The sequence below is a fragment of the Gossypium arboreum genome, chromosome 8, assembly GCF_025698485.1.
Source record: "Gossypium arboreum isolate Shixiya-1 chromosome 8, ASM2569848v2, whole genome shotgun sequence".
In the NCBI taxonomy this organism is placed as follows: Eukaryota; Viridiplantae; Streptophyta; class Magnoliopsida; order Malvales; family Malvaceae; genus Gossypium; species Gossypium arboreum.
In genome coordinates, this window is record NC_069077.1 from 31,316,343 (window position 1) to 31,328,669 (window position 12,327).

Genomic DNA, 12,327 nt, shown 5'->3' on the forward strand with positions numbered 1-12,327 from the left:
CATTTCTAAAATTTAGATGAGAAATAAAATACAAATCCAGCACAAGCAAAATGGTTTCAAAAATGGAAAATTATTGTGTTTCACATGAGAAATCAGCTCAGGGGCAGTAAAAGGATGATCCCAGTTAAGGTTTTTATGGACCAAAACGGCCTAACATTGTCTCAGGTGCTTTCCATAAAAGATCTTCAGTAAATCACTGCAAGAAAAATAGAACATCTGTACTTCACCCTGCAATTATGCCACAAATTAAGGGTTCAACCATCAATGTCTTGAAAGAATTAAAATAGCCTTTTATTTCTAAAATACTAGTATTTAGAACTGGCAAATCTTTTTAACAAAAAAAAAAAAAAGGAAACCGTATATTTACTGGTTATAGCCTAGTCAAAGAGAAAAATACATAAATAAAACTTCAAGGTAATGGAAAGTGCGGAGGAGGTGGGCAAAGCTTTAAACCCGACCTGCTTTTTCTCAGCAATAGACACCAGGCACTGCCTTAAAGCATTCACCAACCTCTTTTCTCTCTTCTCCTTCCACATCTTTTCAACCCTCCTTCCTATAAATATTTACCTCTACACCAATTAAAGCTTTAGGATCGGTGCGTCATATTATCTTCATTTACGTTATTTTTCTGTATCTACACTCGTTATATCCCAGAATTAAGGTACTTTCTTTTGTCTCACTTTCTGCTTTTTATTATTCTTAGTATATAGATCAGATCATGAACAATGCTTTGGACTTTTGGTTTAGCTTGGCATAGATGTAAAGCATTAAAAGTAACCACGCTTCTACATTTTAGTTTTACCATGTGGAGAAAATAGTTGCTTTTTTTGTTGATCTTTGTGTTCTACATAACAAAGGTACTGTAAAGTTCTAGAATATACTCATAAGCATAAACCCCTAATTTATGCAACATGGTGGACTGAATTTGATTGCAACATGGTGGACTGAATTTGATTGAATGTTGATGCATTTTATTCTATTCTGGAAAAAATAAAATAAAAAGGATGAGTGAATCGACTGAAGCTCCACGCCCCCGTCTAAATGAGAGGATCCTATCGGCTATGTCAAAGAGATCGGTAGCTGCACATCCATGGCATGATCTTGATATTGGTACCACCTATCCAATCACTGAATAATCAGATTCCATGCTTCTACGCTTACATTAATCAAACTGGAGAACTTACATATTGCAATATATGTTGTGTGCAGGATCTGAAGCTCCAACCGTTTTCAATTGTGTAAGCCTTTATTGACTGGACATGGAAATGGAGAAGTTTCCATGCATGCACTACTAAGTGTTCGGTTGTTGGATTCCTTGTTCAACCGTACAGGTTGTGGAGATATCAAAAGGCAGTAAGGTGAAATATGAACTTGACAAAAAGACCGGAATGATTAAGGTACCTTTAGACATGTTGGTGAGGCATATACCTCGCAGGATAAGGCAAGGCTTTTCCCTTTCATGTATTGATGAGTTTAAATGAATCTCAGGTTGATCGGATTTTGTATTCCTCAGTAGTCTATCCTCACAATTATGGTTTCATCCCTCGCACGCTATGCGAAGACAATGATCCCATGGATTGTTTGGTTATCATGCAGGTGAACCGCCTTATCTCATTTTCTTCTCTCCATCTCCACCTTATATGTTGATGGACTATTTATGTCATATGTTCGAATAGGAGCCAGTTCTTCCTGGATGTTTTCTGCGAGCCAGAACCCTTGGACTGATGCCCATGATTGACCAGGTATTTCATTGAAGTTCAAAGAAGCTAACCTTTTCAGACTTCTTCCCTCGAATTTGTGTCATTAACTGCTTCATTGTTGTCACTCAGGGGGAGAAAGATGATAAGATCATTGCAGTTTGTGCAGATGATCCAGAATACAAACATTTTACCGATATCAAAGATCTTCCCCCTCATCGCCTTACCGAGATCCGCCGTTTCTTTGAAGATTGTATCCTTTTCCAACTTAAACCATACAACAGTTTTGTTTGCTTAATGAAACAACATTACATCTTACTTCCCAATGTCAGGAAATACTGATTTCCTAACCATTTCACAGACAAGAAAAATGAGAACAAGGAGGTTGCAGTCAATGATATTTTACCTGTAAACACAGCTATTGAAGCCATCCAGTATTCAATGTATGCCTCTTCCTTAAAAGAATACCATCGTAGAAGGGAATTCCTATGTCTAAATCTGATGGACAGTCCCCTTGCTCTACAATTATTAGTCAGTGTTGTTCTTTTTGGTTCTATATCTGATTAAGGGTTTCATTGCTATGGCAGGGACCTTTACAACGAGTACATTATACAAACACTCAAGCAATAGGCTCAAAAAAGGCTATTTTCCATTCATTCATGGAGGGAAACTGCATCATACTAAATAAAAGCATCTTATCGACCGCAGTTGAATGAGAATGATACCCCATTGATTACATTTCTTTTTGTAGTTTCAAATGATTATTATCAACATCATTATAATTATTTTCATTGCTCATTGGATTAAAATCTCTTGTGAAAAGAAATGATAAAAAAGAATGTATAAGTTTTTACTAGAACTAGAAAAATATCAAATTCTCTTACACATTTGCTACTTACTACGACTCTTCCTTGGAATTCGAAGGAGTTTTCAACCCATATTTGGAGAAGACCCCTGTTAGCTGTGCCTTTTCCTTAATCTTTAACCTGCACAAAAATGATAAAAACAACTTTTAATTTCAAAGCATATTAGGGAAAGAACACTTTATCAATGCGTTATTAATGATGCAGAGAAGTACCTCTTCGCAGATCCTGGAATATCGAGCTTTTGAACCTTTTGCTCTTTCGTAACTTTTTGTTGGTTTTGTTTAGCAACTACCTTTTTCTTATTATTAGACCTAACTCTTTCTAGCTTTTGAGCTTTTTGTTCTTTTGGAACTCTTTGCTGTTTCCCTCTTGCAAGTAGCTTTTGCTCAAGAGCCCTAATTCGTTCCAGCGGAGTTGAGGCGATCGAATCAGCAGCTGCACGCTTAAACCTCGGTTCCATGATATCAGCAGTACTTGCCTCTGCTTCACTAATAGCATTAAGATTGTTCCTACCTTCTCCTACTTCTACTTCATCAAACTCATCATCTTGGTCATCAAATTCATCAGATACAAGTTCATCATCCAGATCATCCAGTTCATCAGATACAAGCTCATCATCATGGTTGTCAACTTCATCAGATACACTTTCCAATGATATATCTGAGGAAGAGTTCTTCATATCGAAATTAGGATTCAGACCATCTACAAAGTGAGAAATTGCCACTTCATCTGTGATGGATCCATTGTCCCACAATTCTTCATGAGCAGGACTGTGCGAAAGTGAATTTATCATCTCACATTTTATTTGCTTCTGAATCCTACCAAAGGTGAGATTATGTCCAGAGAAATTTTGCACAAACCTACAGAAAGAAAGACACTAATTCAGTTCTTAATCTACAAACAATAAAGATATGCCACCTGAACCAAGATGCAGTATTGCATAAGAAAACTTATTGGATGTTATATTGCGGGTGATTTTGCCAGTTCTTAATCTTATTGCATGAATATCATATAATGCGGTAGCTTCTCTTACACAAAATTATAAATTGACAACTATTAAAGTTTGCAATACAATCTCGTAGCACACCATACCTAATTGCATCCACCTCATGCTTAAATTCAACGAAGGCAAAACCTTTGCAAACAGGGTCTTTAGTCTTCTTATTCCCAGAAACAGCTGGAGATATATTAATTATTCCAGAAACCCCATCGAAAGCAGCTTTCAAATCCCTGTGAATATTCTTTTTCTTAGGAAGATTGCCCACTCTCACACGAATTCCACTTAGAACACTTTCAGCTATTGCAAAATAAACAAAAAAATCCATAAAAATCAGAGTGAAATGAGAACCCCTTTCAACAAATTTGCTAATAAAGTAGGAAAGGCCCAACCTTCCTTGTTTTGCTGATCATCTTTCTTGGAACCAGGCTTGACAGGATTGTTTTTAAGGTTGTTGACATTAACCGTTTGTGCTTGTCTGCTTTGCTCTATTTCTTCAAGCAGTTTTTCTTCAATAGAAGTATCGTACACTTTCCCTTCACCGAACCCACGGGGCTTGTTCTCGAGCCACTTCTTCATTTTACCAAGCGGAAGAAACATGGCCTCATCGCCGTCCTCACCGTCGGCGTCGAATTCATCATCAAAATCAATGAATTCGTCGCCGTCGTCGTCCTCGTCAGAACCATCCATTTCGAAGAGGGTAGTGCCACCGCTGCCTTTTCTTCCTTTGTTAAAAGCAGAAGCCCGCAATCTATTGAAATCTATATTAGGGAAAACAGAAAGAGAAGGGAAATGGGCTGATTGGGAAAGTGGAAGCAAAGAAGAAGCGAGAAAGATAGTGGCTGTGTTCTCCGAGATACGAACGTGGGAGCTTCTGCTGCTGCTGCCGCCATTGGCAAAGTGAAGAGAAGTAAAGAGAAACGTCGAACTAGAAAATGAAGACATTCCCATGGTCTTCATCATCCTCCAGAGTTCTACTTTATCTATCTACTTGTACTCCTCCAATCCAATATATCCCTCTCTTAGAGAGCTTACATGGATATTATCTTGCTTTTTCTTTTCCGAAATCATCTTTTACTGGACTTGAATATTTTGATAAAAAGACTTTTCCAGTCCCTCTTAATTTTGATATTCAGAAAATTGGCCCCTTTAAAAAAATCAAAACAATTTAATCTCCTCAATTTTGAAAATGAGTAAATAAGGATAATTAATGACACCAATAATGTTTTCCGTCAATTTTACATAAATTTGACTGGTATAATAACAAATTTAACTCTCATAATTTACACATTCTATCAATTTGGTCATAATTTAACAAATTTAACATGCAATATTTTTGTAAATGTTAGAGACTAAATTTGTTGAACATTTTAGAATCAAGACCAAATTAATAACATACGTAAACATCAAAGGTTAAATTTTTTATTATACCAATCAAAATTATACATAATTGACTAAAAACTTTATGTCGTGATCTCACTTTTAAAATTAACAAGGATTAAATCACTCCATTTTTTTAAGAGGGATTGTAGAGGTCTTTTTACCAATATTTGTAGATAAACTATCTCAAGTTGTCTCCCTATTAGTAAGTTTACATTTTGGTCAACTTTAAAGAGTTATAAAAAAGATCACTGAATTATTTGAAAGTTTTCATTTAAATTACTACATTGTTAAGTTTTTTTTTTCTTGAAGCCTAATTCACAATCTCCAAAAAATAGTTTGACGATCAATATGCTAATTAGTAGAATAACATACTTGGAATCCAAGTCAATTTGGTAATTGATATTAGAGATTAGAAGGGAAGAAAGCCAATTATATGGCATTTTATAAATTCACGACATTCAAAATTATTTTATAAAGGAATTAAATTGTAGAAGAAAAGTGGAGAATGAGAGCTTTCTATGGATAATAGTTCCAAAATATTTTTTCAGTAACTTAAATAAAATTTTTAAATATTTTAATGATTATTTTATAACTTTCTAAAATTTAAAATTATGCAAGTAAAATATAAATTTAATAATTATTTTTAAATGTAGAGGTGAGCATTCGATCGAGTCGAGTCGAGTCAAAAATTTTAAGTTAGTCGAGTTGGCGAATCCTATTTTAGCAACCGAACTCACTTTAAATTTTTTCGAATCGGATCAAATCGAGTCAAAAAATTTCGAGTCGAGTTAACGAATCCTATTATTTGTACTCAATATTGCGCTTACATGAACCGATTATTTAACTAGAAAACGAAGTATAAAATTATTTAACAATACAAACAATATAATGGTTTTACATTTTAACTTAATTAATAAACATTTATCAAAACAACATAATTTTACCTTTTAACTTAATGGTTTTGACTTTTAACTTTAAAAACATAAACATTTATCAAAATGACGTAATTTTACTTTTTCTTATTCAGATTTTCGGATAACTCAAATTGTGTAATTCACATTTGAGTTAAATCAAAAACTTTTTTATTCGAATTGACCTAAATAACTTGATTAACTCAAATAACTCAAACTATTTAATTCAAAATTTAAAAATTTTATTAAACTTTTCAAATCAAATCAATTTTACTCATCCTTATTTAAATGTAGTTAATCCAATATTTTATTATCGGCCTAAATTAACCCCAAACCATAGCTTTTAAGACTGGTTAAAAGTTTTTTTTCTAGAAGTTATTAAACAATTAATTTTCTTTTCTTTTACCCAAAAAGTAAACTACATCAGGTGTAATTTGATGGGTCAGCTGTTATGTTTTTATTTTTCTTGATGAAGGTGTTACAGATTTAGATAATTTTTAATTAAATTAATTTTTTAAAGAACAAATAAATTAAGATAAAATTGATAACTCATAAGAAAAAGAACAATTTAAGAATTGAAATATAATTTAAGAGCACTTTACTAATATAACCATTATTACTTTATATGATTTTAATAGATTAAATCGTAATTATTTATTAAAATATTTTGATATATTAGATAATTATATTTTAATACAAAATTAAATACTTTAACTACATATTTGTCACAAATAAATTAAATTATTATGTATAGGCACAAAATGACATTCTCATTTGTAGTAAATATTGCATTGGGTAGTAAATAAGAAAAAATGTATCCTACGATGACAATTTAATAAAATAAACATTCTATCGATCAAATAACAAAATCTTACCTTTCAGTGTAATAAATTAAAGAGAATAATATGACATACCTAATGCCCAAACGGAAATGACCTCTTGAATTCAATCTTCAAATATGACAAAGTTCTGAATCATTGGTTATAAAGGTAAATTTGTGGTGCAAACAAAGTTCATTTTCACTCTTAATTCTAAATATACAACAAGAAAAGTTGCATGACTAGGAAAATAGTCTCTCAAAAAACTTCATGCAGCAAGTTGGGATGGAAGAACCAAATCTTCTCCTTACACAGATTAGAAAGTGAAGTCAGCAGGAAAAAGAGTTAGGTTAGAGCACCGCACTTACATCATGTACTTATTTACTTCTCACTTTGGAATACATGCATAACCTAGGGCAGCAAATATAAATTGTGAAGATATTATGTATGGATTCATCATTAAGACTATGGGCCCTCAAACTCAAAAAGAACTAGTTCAAGAAGTAGGTAGCCCTATCAGCTATACAAGGAAAAGGAAGGTGATACATGCTTCATCTGTGGGAATCAGATAAGGGATTTGTCATGTTAAAATATTATCTAATACCTAAGCTTGGCTTCAACATTCAATTTAGTACCTGAATTTTCTTTTGTCTTAATTTAATACTCGAGTTTGGCTTCAATATTCAATTTAGTTACCTAGACCAAAGCACCCAATGAATATTTGACTCGTGTATAGGTAATTAATTTGGATACACAAAAAAAGCTCAAGTACCAAATTGAACATTGAAGCTAAAATTAGGTACTTAGTTGGGACAAAAAGAAAGCTAAAGTATCAAATTGGAAAAACTCAAGTATCAAAGTGAACGTTGAACCGAAACTCAGATACCAAATTGAGACAAAAAAACTTAAGTATAAAATTGAACATTGAAGCCAAATTTAGCTACCAAATAGTATATTAACCCTAAAATATATGACTAGTACCAAGTGGTACTGAATTTAAATCATAAATGACAGAAATAAACAATACTACACCTAAAAGTGCATTGACAAAATAAACTGGGGATTAGTTAGATTTATGGTTGAATGAAGGCTTATATATGCACATGAAGAAACCTTTTTTTATCACAGTCAGCTAACTCATTCAAATGCATCTGCAGTCTCATATATCTGTAGCTATGTTCAGCTGTTTTCCTCTTACCGGTAGATTCCATAATAATAGGAAGATTAACAGCAGTGGCATGTTGTTTTACATCTATAGCCTGCAAAAGGGATCAAGCTGGATAGCTAAAAGCAAATAACATAAACCTGAGCATTTCATTTTGACAACATCTTTCTTTAATGCAGGTTGATTCCCTTACCTCGTCTTGGAAGGCTATTTTTCTGCAAAACTTTCCCCGTTTATTGATTCTTTTTGGATCATCTTCTTGCTCTCCTAATTTTTTATAGTAAGGGTTATGGAATCTTGAAGCACGAACAATACTGTGCGGATCAACAACTGACTCAACATCAGGGATATCCATTTCCCTGGATTCATTATTGAGTGATACCATCCTGTCCCTTCCATGGGGATCTTGCTTTACAGAACTTGAAGTCACATTTGGTGCATTAACCATTGCTAATGCTTGGTGTTTCTTTGAACCACCATGTTCATCAAGCATCATTGAATTGCTTACCGCCTGCTCATACAGCTGACATAAATGAAGCAACAGGCAACTAATTAAGCATCCCAAAACACAACTTACAAAGCAATTTAGAGGAAGCTTGGAATGGTAAACGACTAATGGATGAGAATAGTAAAAAGGATAGAAAATATATATATTTTTTATCAGTAGGCTTGGTAGGAAAGATGATAAATAAAAAAGAAAAAATAATTCTGTTTCCATCTATTGATTGGCAAGTTGAAAACTGAGAGAAAGAAATGAAGATTATAAAAAAAATTCTTAATGTTGTGAACAAGTACGCTTGACTTACATCGATGTTGTATTAGGCAGGCTTGGCTTATATCTCTCTCATTTTCTCTCTTATTTTTCCTTAATGCTGTAAATAAGTCCACTTGATTTATATATCTCTCATCTTTTTTTTTCCTCTTGTTATTTAAATTTAGAATTATTTCTTTTTATTTATTGTGATGAAAAATAACAAATTTTCCTAATTTTTTTATCACCATTTTTCTTGCCTACAAAACAAACTCAAAATTATTTTCGTTCTACATTTCCACTCTCTCCTCATGCTCCCACTGTTCCACATAAACAAACACCCTAAAAAAGCCAAAACTGCAGCAAAACTTTTTGCAGGACCTTAAAACATATGTTAATCCACAAATTAATACATAACAGGAGAATCGTAAGAATTTGAAGTGTAAATCATTCTCACCCCACCATGTTTTTATGTAGGAAGGCAAAGAGAAATGATTCCCTTTCTCTTCATTTCTTTTCCCATCCTTCACTCCTTTGGTACATTTGGTTGAAAGAAAAGGTGAAAAAATGGAAGAGTACGATGAAAAAAGAGGAGGGAAGACAAATGTTTGGTACAAAAGAAAATGAGAAGAAAAAAAAATAGAAAATATGATTTTTCATCTTAATGGAATGAAAAGATGAAAGAAGATGAACAAGCGTTAACCATACAATTTATTTAAAAAATTGCTATTTTTCTTTCTTCTCATTTTTCATTTCTACCAAGTAATGAATAGAAAGAAAATCACTTTTCTTTCCATTTAATCATGTTTTCTACCAATGAAAAGAAAAAATATATTCTCTTTCTATTTTCTTTCCATCTTATCAAGCAAGAGCTTTAGTTCCATCAATAATAGAGCAAGACTGTAGTAATTCACATTCAAGTGCTAGCACAGTAGAAGTTCATTTTCGAAACGGGAATGCATTTTCATCGTTAGTTAAGCTGGTCAATCAAGCTTTTCTTTTTAAAACATCAATGAACACCAGACCAGCATAACAACGAGATGCACTGCCCATCTTGCTTGCATAAGATGGTACTCTAATTATTATAATACAAAATTTTATTTCAATTATTTTACCATTGGTTGGCATTCTTCATTTTCAATGGCTCCGCATAGTACCCCAGCTTCACGGCGTAATCTTTTCCTAGAGGGCTCTCCAGGGCAGGTCACACTCGTATCAACTAAGGCGAAATTGCGGCACTCGTTTCCAAGATTAAGTTCATCAGGATTGATTTCATCATCATCCACTAAATATCTAATCCATGACTCATCATCATTCTCTTCCTTAGACAGGTGTGGAAGCCCATCACAGTAACTGGTAAAGTCCGGCAAATGAGTGAATTCCAAGCAAGAGGGCTGCTGCTGCTCATCCATCTCCAACTCATGCTCTCTGTCTCGTTCTTTCAAGCTGTCAAGCATCTCATCAGGATTAAACATGGTTGAGTTCTGAATCATACAGAAACAAGAATGGTTATGAATACTTTTATCAGTCCAAAGAAATGACTTGAGAGAACTTTGCATAAGGCATCTTACATCAGGAATCTCCTCGTCTGCAACCAGACTTGGCTGACAACTTTCACTACTTGAAGCATTGGCCGTTTCATCTTCTTTTTTCTTCAATTTACAGAGAAAAATGCCCTCCTGCATGGGTGGAAGGCCAAAACAATTTCAGCCTTAAACACTGAATTTCAGAAATATACATAACAAATGTTTTTTTTTTTTTTCTCTTTTGCACATCCTCAGGATTATCAATCAATCATATACTCTAAAGACTTAAGGTTTTCCTCCAATGAAAATAAATTAAGAGCAGTGATCAAGTTGTTAAATTTAACAAGTTTGCACTTCAATTGAACCACCTTACTTTCTACCGAATTTCCGAAGCAATTTTAACAAATTAACACTTAAACAACAATCACGATCCTATAGCCTTATTCCATTAAACACACAGAAAGATGATGGAAGTCTAGAAATAAAATACGCAGAAAAGGAACATACTCTGTTATCAAGAAGAGTAGAGGTGAAAGTATACTCGTGGATGACCCAAGGCGTCCACTTTGCATTAGGGGTACGACCCTCATAAAAAACCAAAGATTTCTTGGCAGCACACCCTTTTTTCCCCTTTACCTTCCGAGGCTTTCCCGTCACTTTCCAGAACCCTTTATCCGTTGTCCTCTTCACCCGTTTGTTGTCTCCTCGCCGGGAAAAGAAATACCACACTTGATCAGCTGATTGTATTTCAGACCAACCTTCGATCAAACAAAAAAAAAAAAAAGAATTCCCCCCAGGGTTATGATTAACACAGTGGTAGAATTTTTTTCAAGTAAAAAAAAAAACTTTAGTTCTTACCCGGTAGTTCCCAAGGATCTTTGTTGAAAAGAGAATCGACCTCTTTTATAGCTTGGACGAGAGAATCACGGTCGAGGATTTTGTTCCATAGGTAATGGTCCACCAGTTCTTTGTCAGTTGGGTGGAATCTGTATCCCACTATGTGGCTGTTATCATCGATGTTACTCATGTCATTAAATAATAGAGGGAGGGGATCAAAAGGCAGCAGAGAGGGCCGGCGATTGAGAGAAACGAGAAGGGAAAGTGAAGGTTAAAGCTGTTTCAGATTTTTTTTTGCCTTTCTGAATAATAATAATAACATGATCAATAAACAGACAACAGTAGTAGGTTCTTATTTTACTGTGACTTCCTTACCAGAGAAGTTTTAGGGAAAAAGGACAGATTCAATGATGGGTCCCACATTGGTGCCACGCTGGCATGTTTGGTCATTATCATTATATCCAGCGCATTGGATATCAACGTTCCAAGTTTCTAATTTGATCCCACTATCACTATTTGTAATCTTTCAAAAAAAATGTTTCTTATTTACGCTGTATATAAGTTAAAATAGTGATTTAATTGGGATAAAATACTAAAATTATATATTAATTTTAATTTAATATGTAATTTAATACATAAACTTTGATTTGGAATAATTATAAATATAAAATTTTATTATAATTCAAATGTATATATAAAATTTTATTTTAATTCAACCATACATATTTTTAAAAATAAAAATATTAATTTATTTTATTTTATATTGGATAAGTATAATTATTTGTGTATGTAATATATAATGGTAAATTAAATAAATATGCTTTTTTAAATTTAAGTAAGTAGGTCATTTTTAAATTTTTGAAATAAGTCGTTTTAAGTGAAAATACATACAGAAGGCGTGTTTTCATTTCTCTCTTCTAAAAACGCATCTTACAAGACATATTTTCACTACCACGAACGCACGCATTTTCAGGGTAAAGATAATTCCCCCCTCAATAGTCACAATTCTAAAGGCTACACCCCAACAACCATATTTTTTCCTATATAAACTCCTTTAAATTTCATTATTTTCAATTCAAACTTATTCTCTCAATTCTCAACTCACTCAATAATTTCGCTTTAAATCTTTCTATAAATCCTATTCTCTTCGATTTTATTTTATTCTTTATAATTTGTAAAATGAAAATAAAATTATTACTTTGGATGACAAGCACATCTTCAACGTTCAATTACAAATGGTAAGAAAATATTATTTAATTATTTAATTTTAATTAGTTAATTATTATGTTGTTTACATTATTAATTTTTTATGTTTATATACTTAAGCCAAAGATTGAATTTTGAAGACATACATACACAATTTAACTGTGAGTGCA

The 12,327-nt window shown here is 33.0% G+C and overlaps 3 protein-coding genes and 1 long non-coding RNA gene across 7 annotated transcripts; 1 reads left to right on the forward strand and 3 right to left on the reverse strand.

Moving 5' to 3' along the window:
• Positions 1–299: 299 nt before the first annotated feature.
• Positions 300–2,616, forward strand: LOC108470295 (soluble inorganic pyrophosphatase 1-like). The gene is made up of 9 exons (XM_017771594.2): positions 300–661; positions 1,004–1,110; positions 1,210–1,238; positions 1,332–1,397; positions 1,489–1,596; positions 1,677–1,742; positions 1,830–1,950; positions 2,059–2,140; positions 2,285–2,616. The coding sequence occupies exons 2-9, from the start codon at positions 1,005–1,007 to the stop codon at positions 2,325–2,327; spliced, it is 621 nt and encodes a 206-aa protein (XP_017627083.1). The 5' UTR covers positions 300–661; position 1,004; the 3' UTR covers positions 2,328–2,616.
• LOC128279428 (uncharacterized) lies at positions 925–1,753 on the reverse strand. Its single transcript, XR_008269579.1, has 2 exons — positions 1,185–1,753; positions 925–1,117 (listed from the first exon to the last, which is right to left on the reverse strand). It is a non-coding gene; the product is annotated as an uncharacterized LOC128279428 (long non-coding RNA).
• Positions 2,459–4,657, reverse strand: LOC108470294 (uncharacterized). The gene is made up of 4 exons (XM_017771593.2): positions 3,953–4,657; positions 3,656–3,860; positions 2,776–3,423; positions 2,459–2,683 (listed from the first exon to the last, which is right to left on the reverse strand). The coding sequence occupies exons 1-4, from the start codon at positions 4,521–4,523 to the stop codon at positions 2,596–2,598; spliced, it is 1,512 nt and encodes a 503-aa protein (XP_017627082.1). The 5' UTR covers positions 4,524–4,657; the 3' UTR covers positions 2,459–2,595.
• Positions 4,658–6,685: 2,028 nt separating this feature from the next.
• Positions 6,686–11,323, reverse strand: LOC108470147 (NAC domain-containing protein 76-like). Of its 4 annotated transcripts, none has more exons than XM_017771390.2 (7): positions 10,973–11,323; positions 10,622–10,872; positions 10,160–10,267; positions 9,704–10,072; positions 8,031–8,360; positions 7,871–7,931; positions 6,686–6,978 (listed from the first exon to the last, which is right to left on the reverse strand). In XM_017771390.2, exons 1-7 carry the CDS (start codon positions 11,139–11,141, stop codon positions 6,941–6,943), a joined length of 1,326 nt encoding a protein of 441 aa, XP_017626879.1. In that variant the 5' UTR covers positions 11,142–11,323; the 3' UTR covers positions 6,686–6,940. The 4 variants fall into 4 exon arrangements, 3 of the variants coding, with proteins under 3 accessions (XP_017626879.1, XP_017626878.1, XP_052874259.1); XR_008269580.1 differs by having other exon boundaries at positions 6,849–6,978; positions 7,871–7,948; positions 10,973–11,322; XM_017771389.2 differs by having other exon boundaries at positions 6,686–7,931.
• Between the last annotated feature and the right edge of the window lie 1,004 nt (positions 11,324–12,327).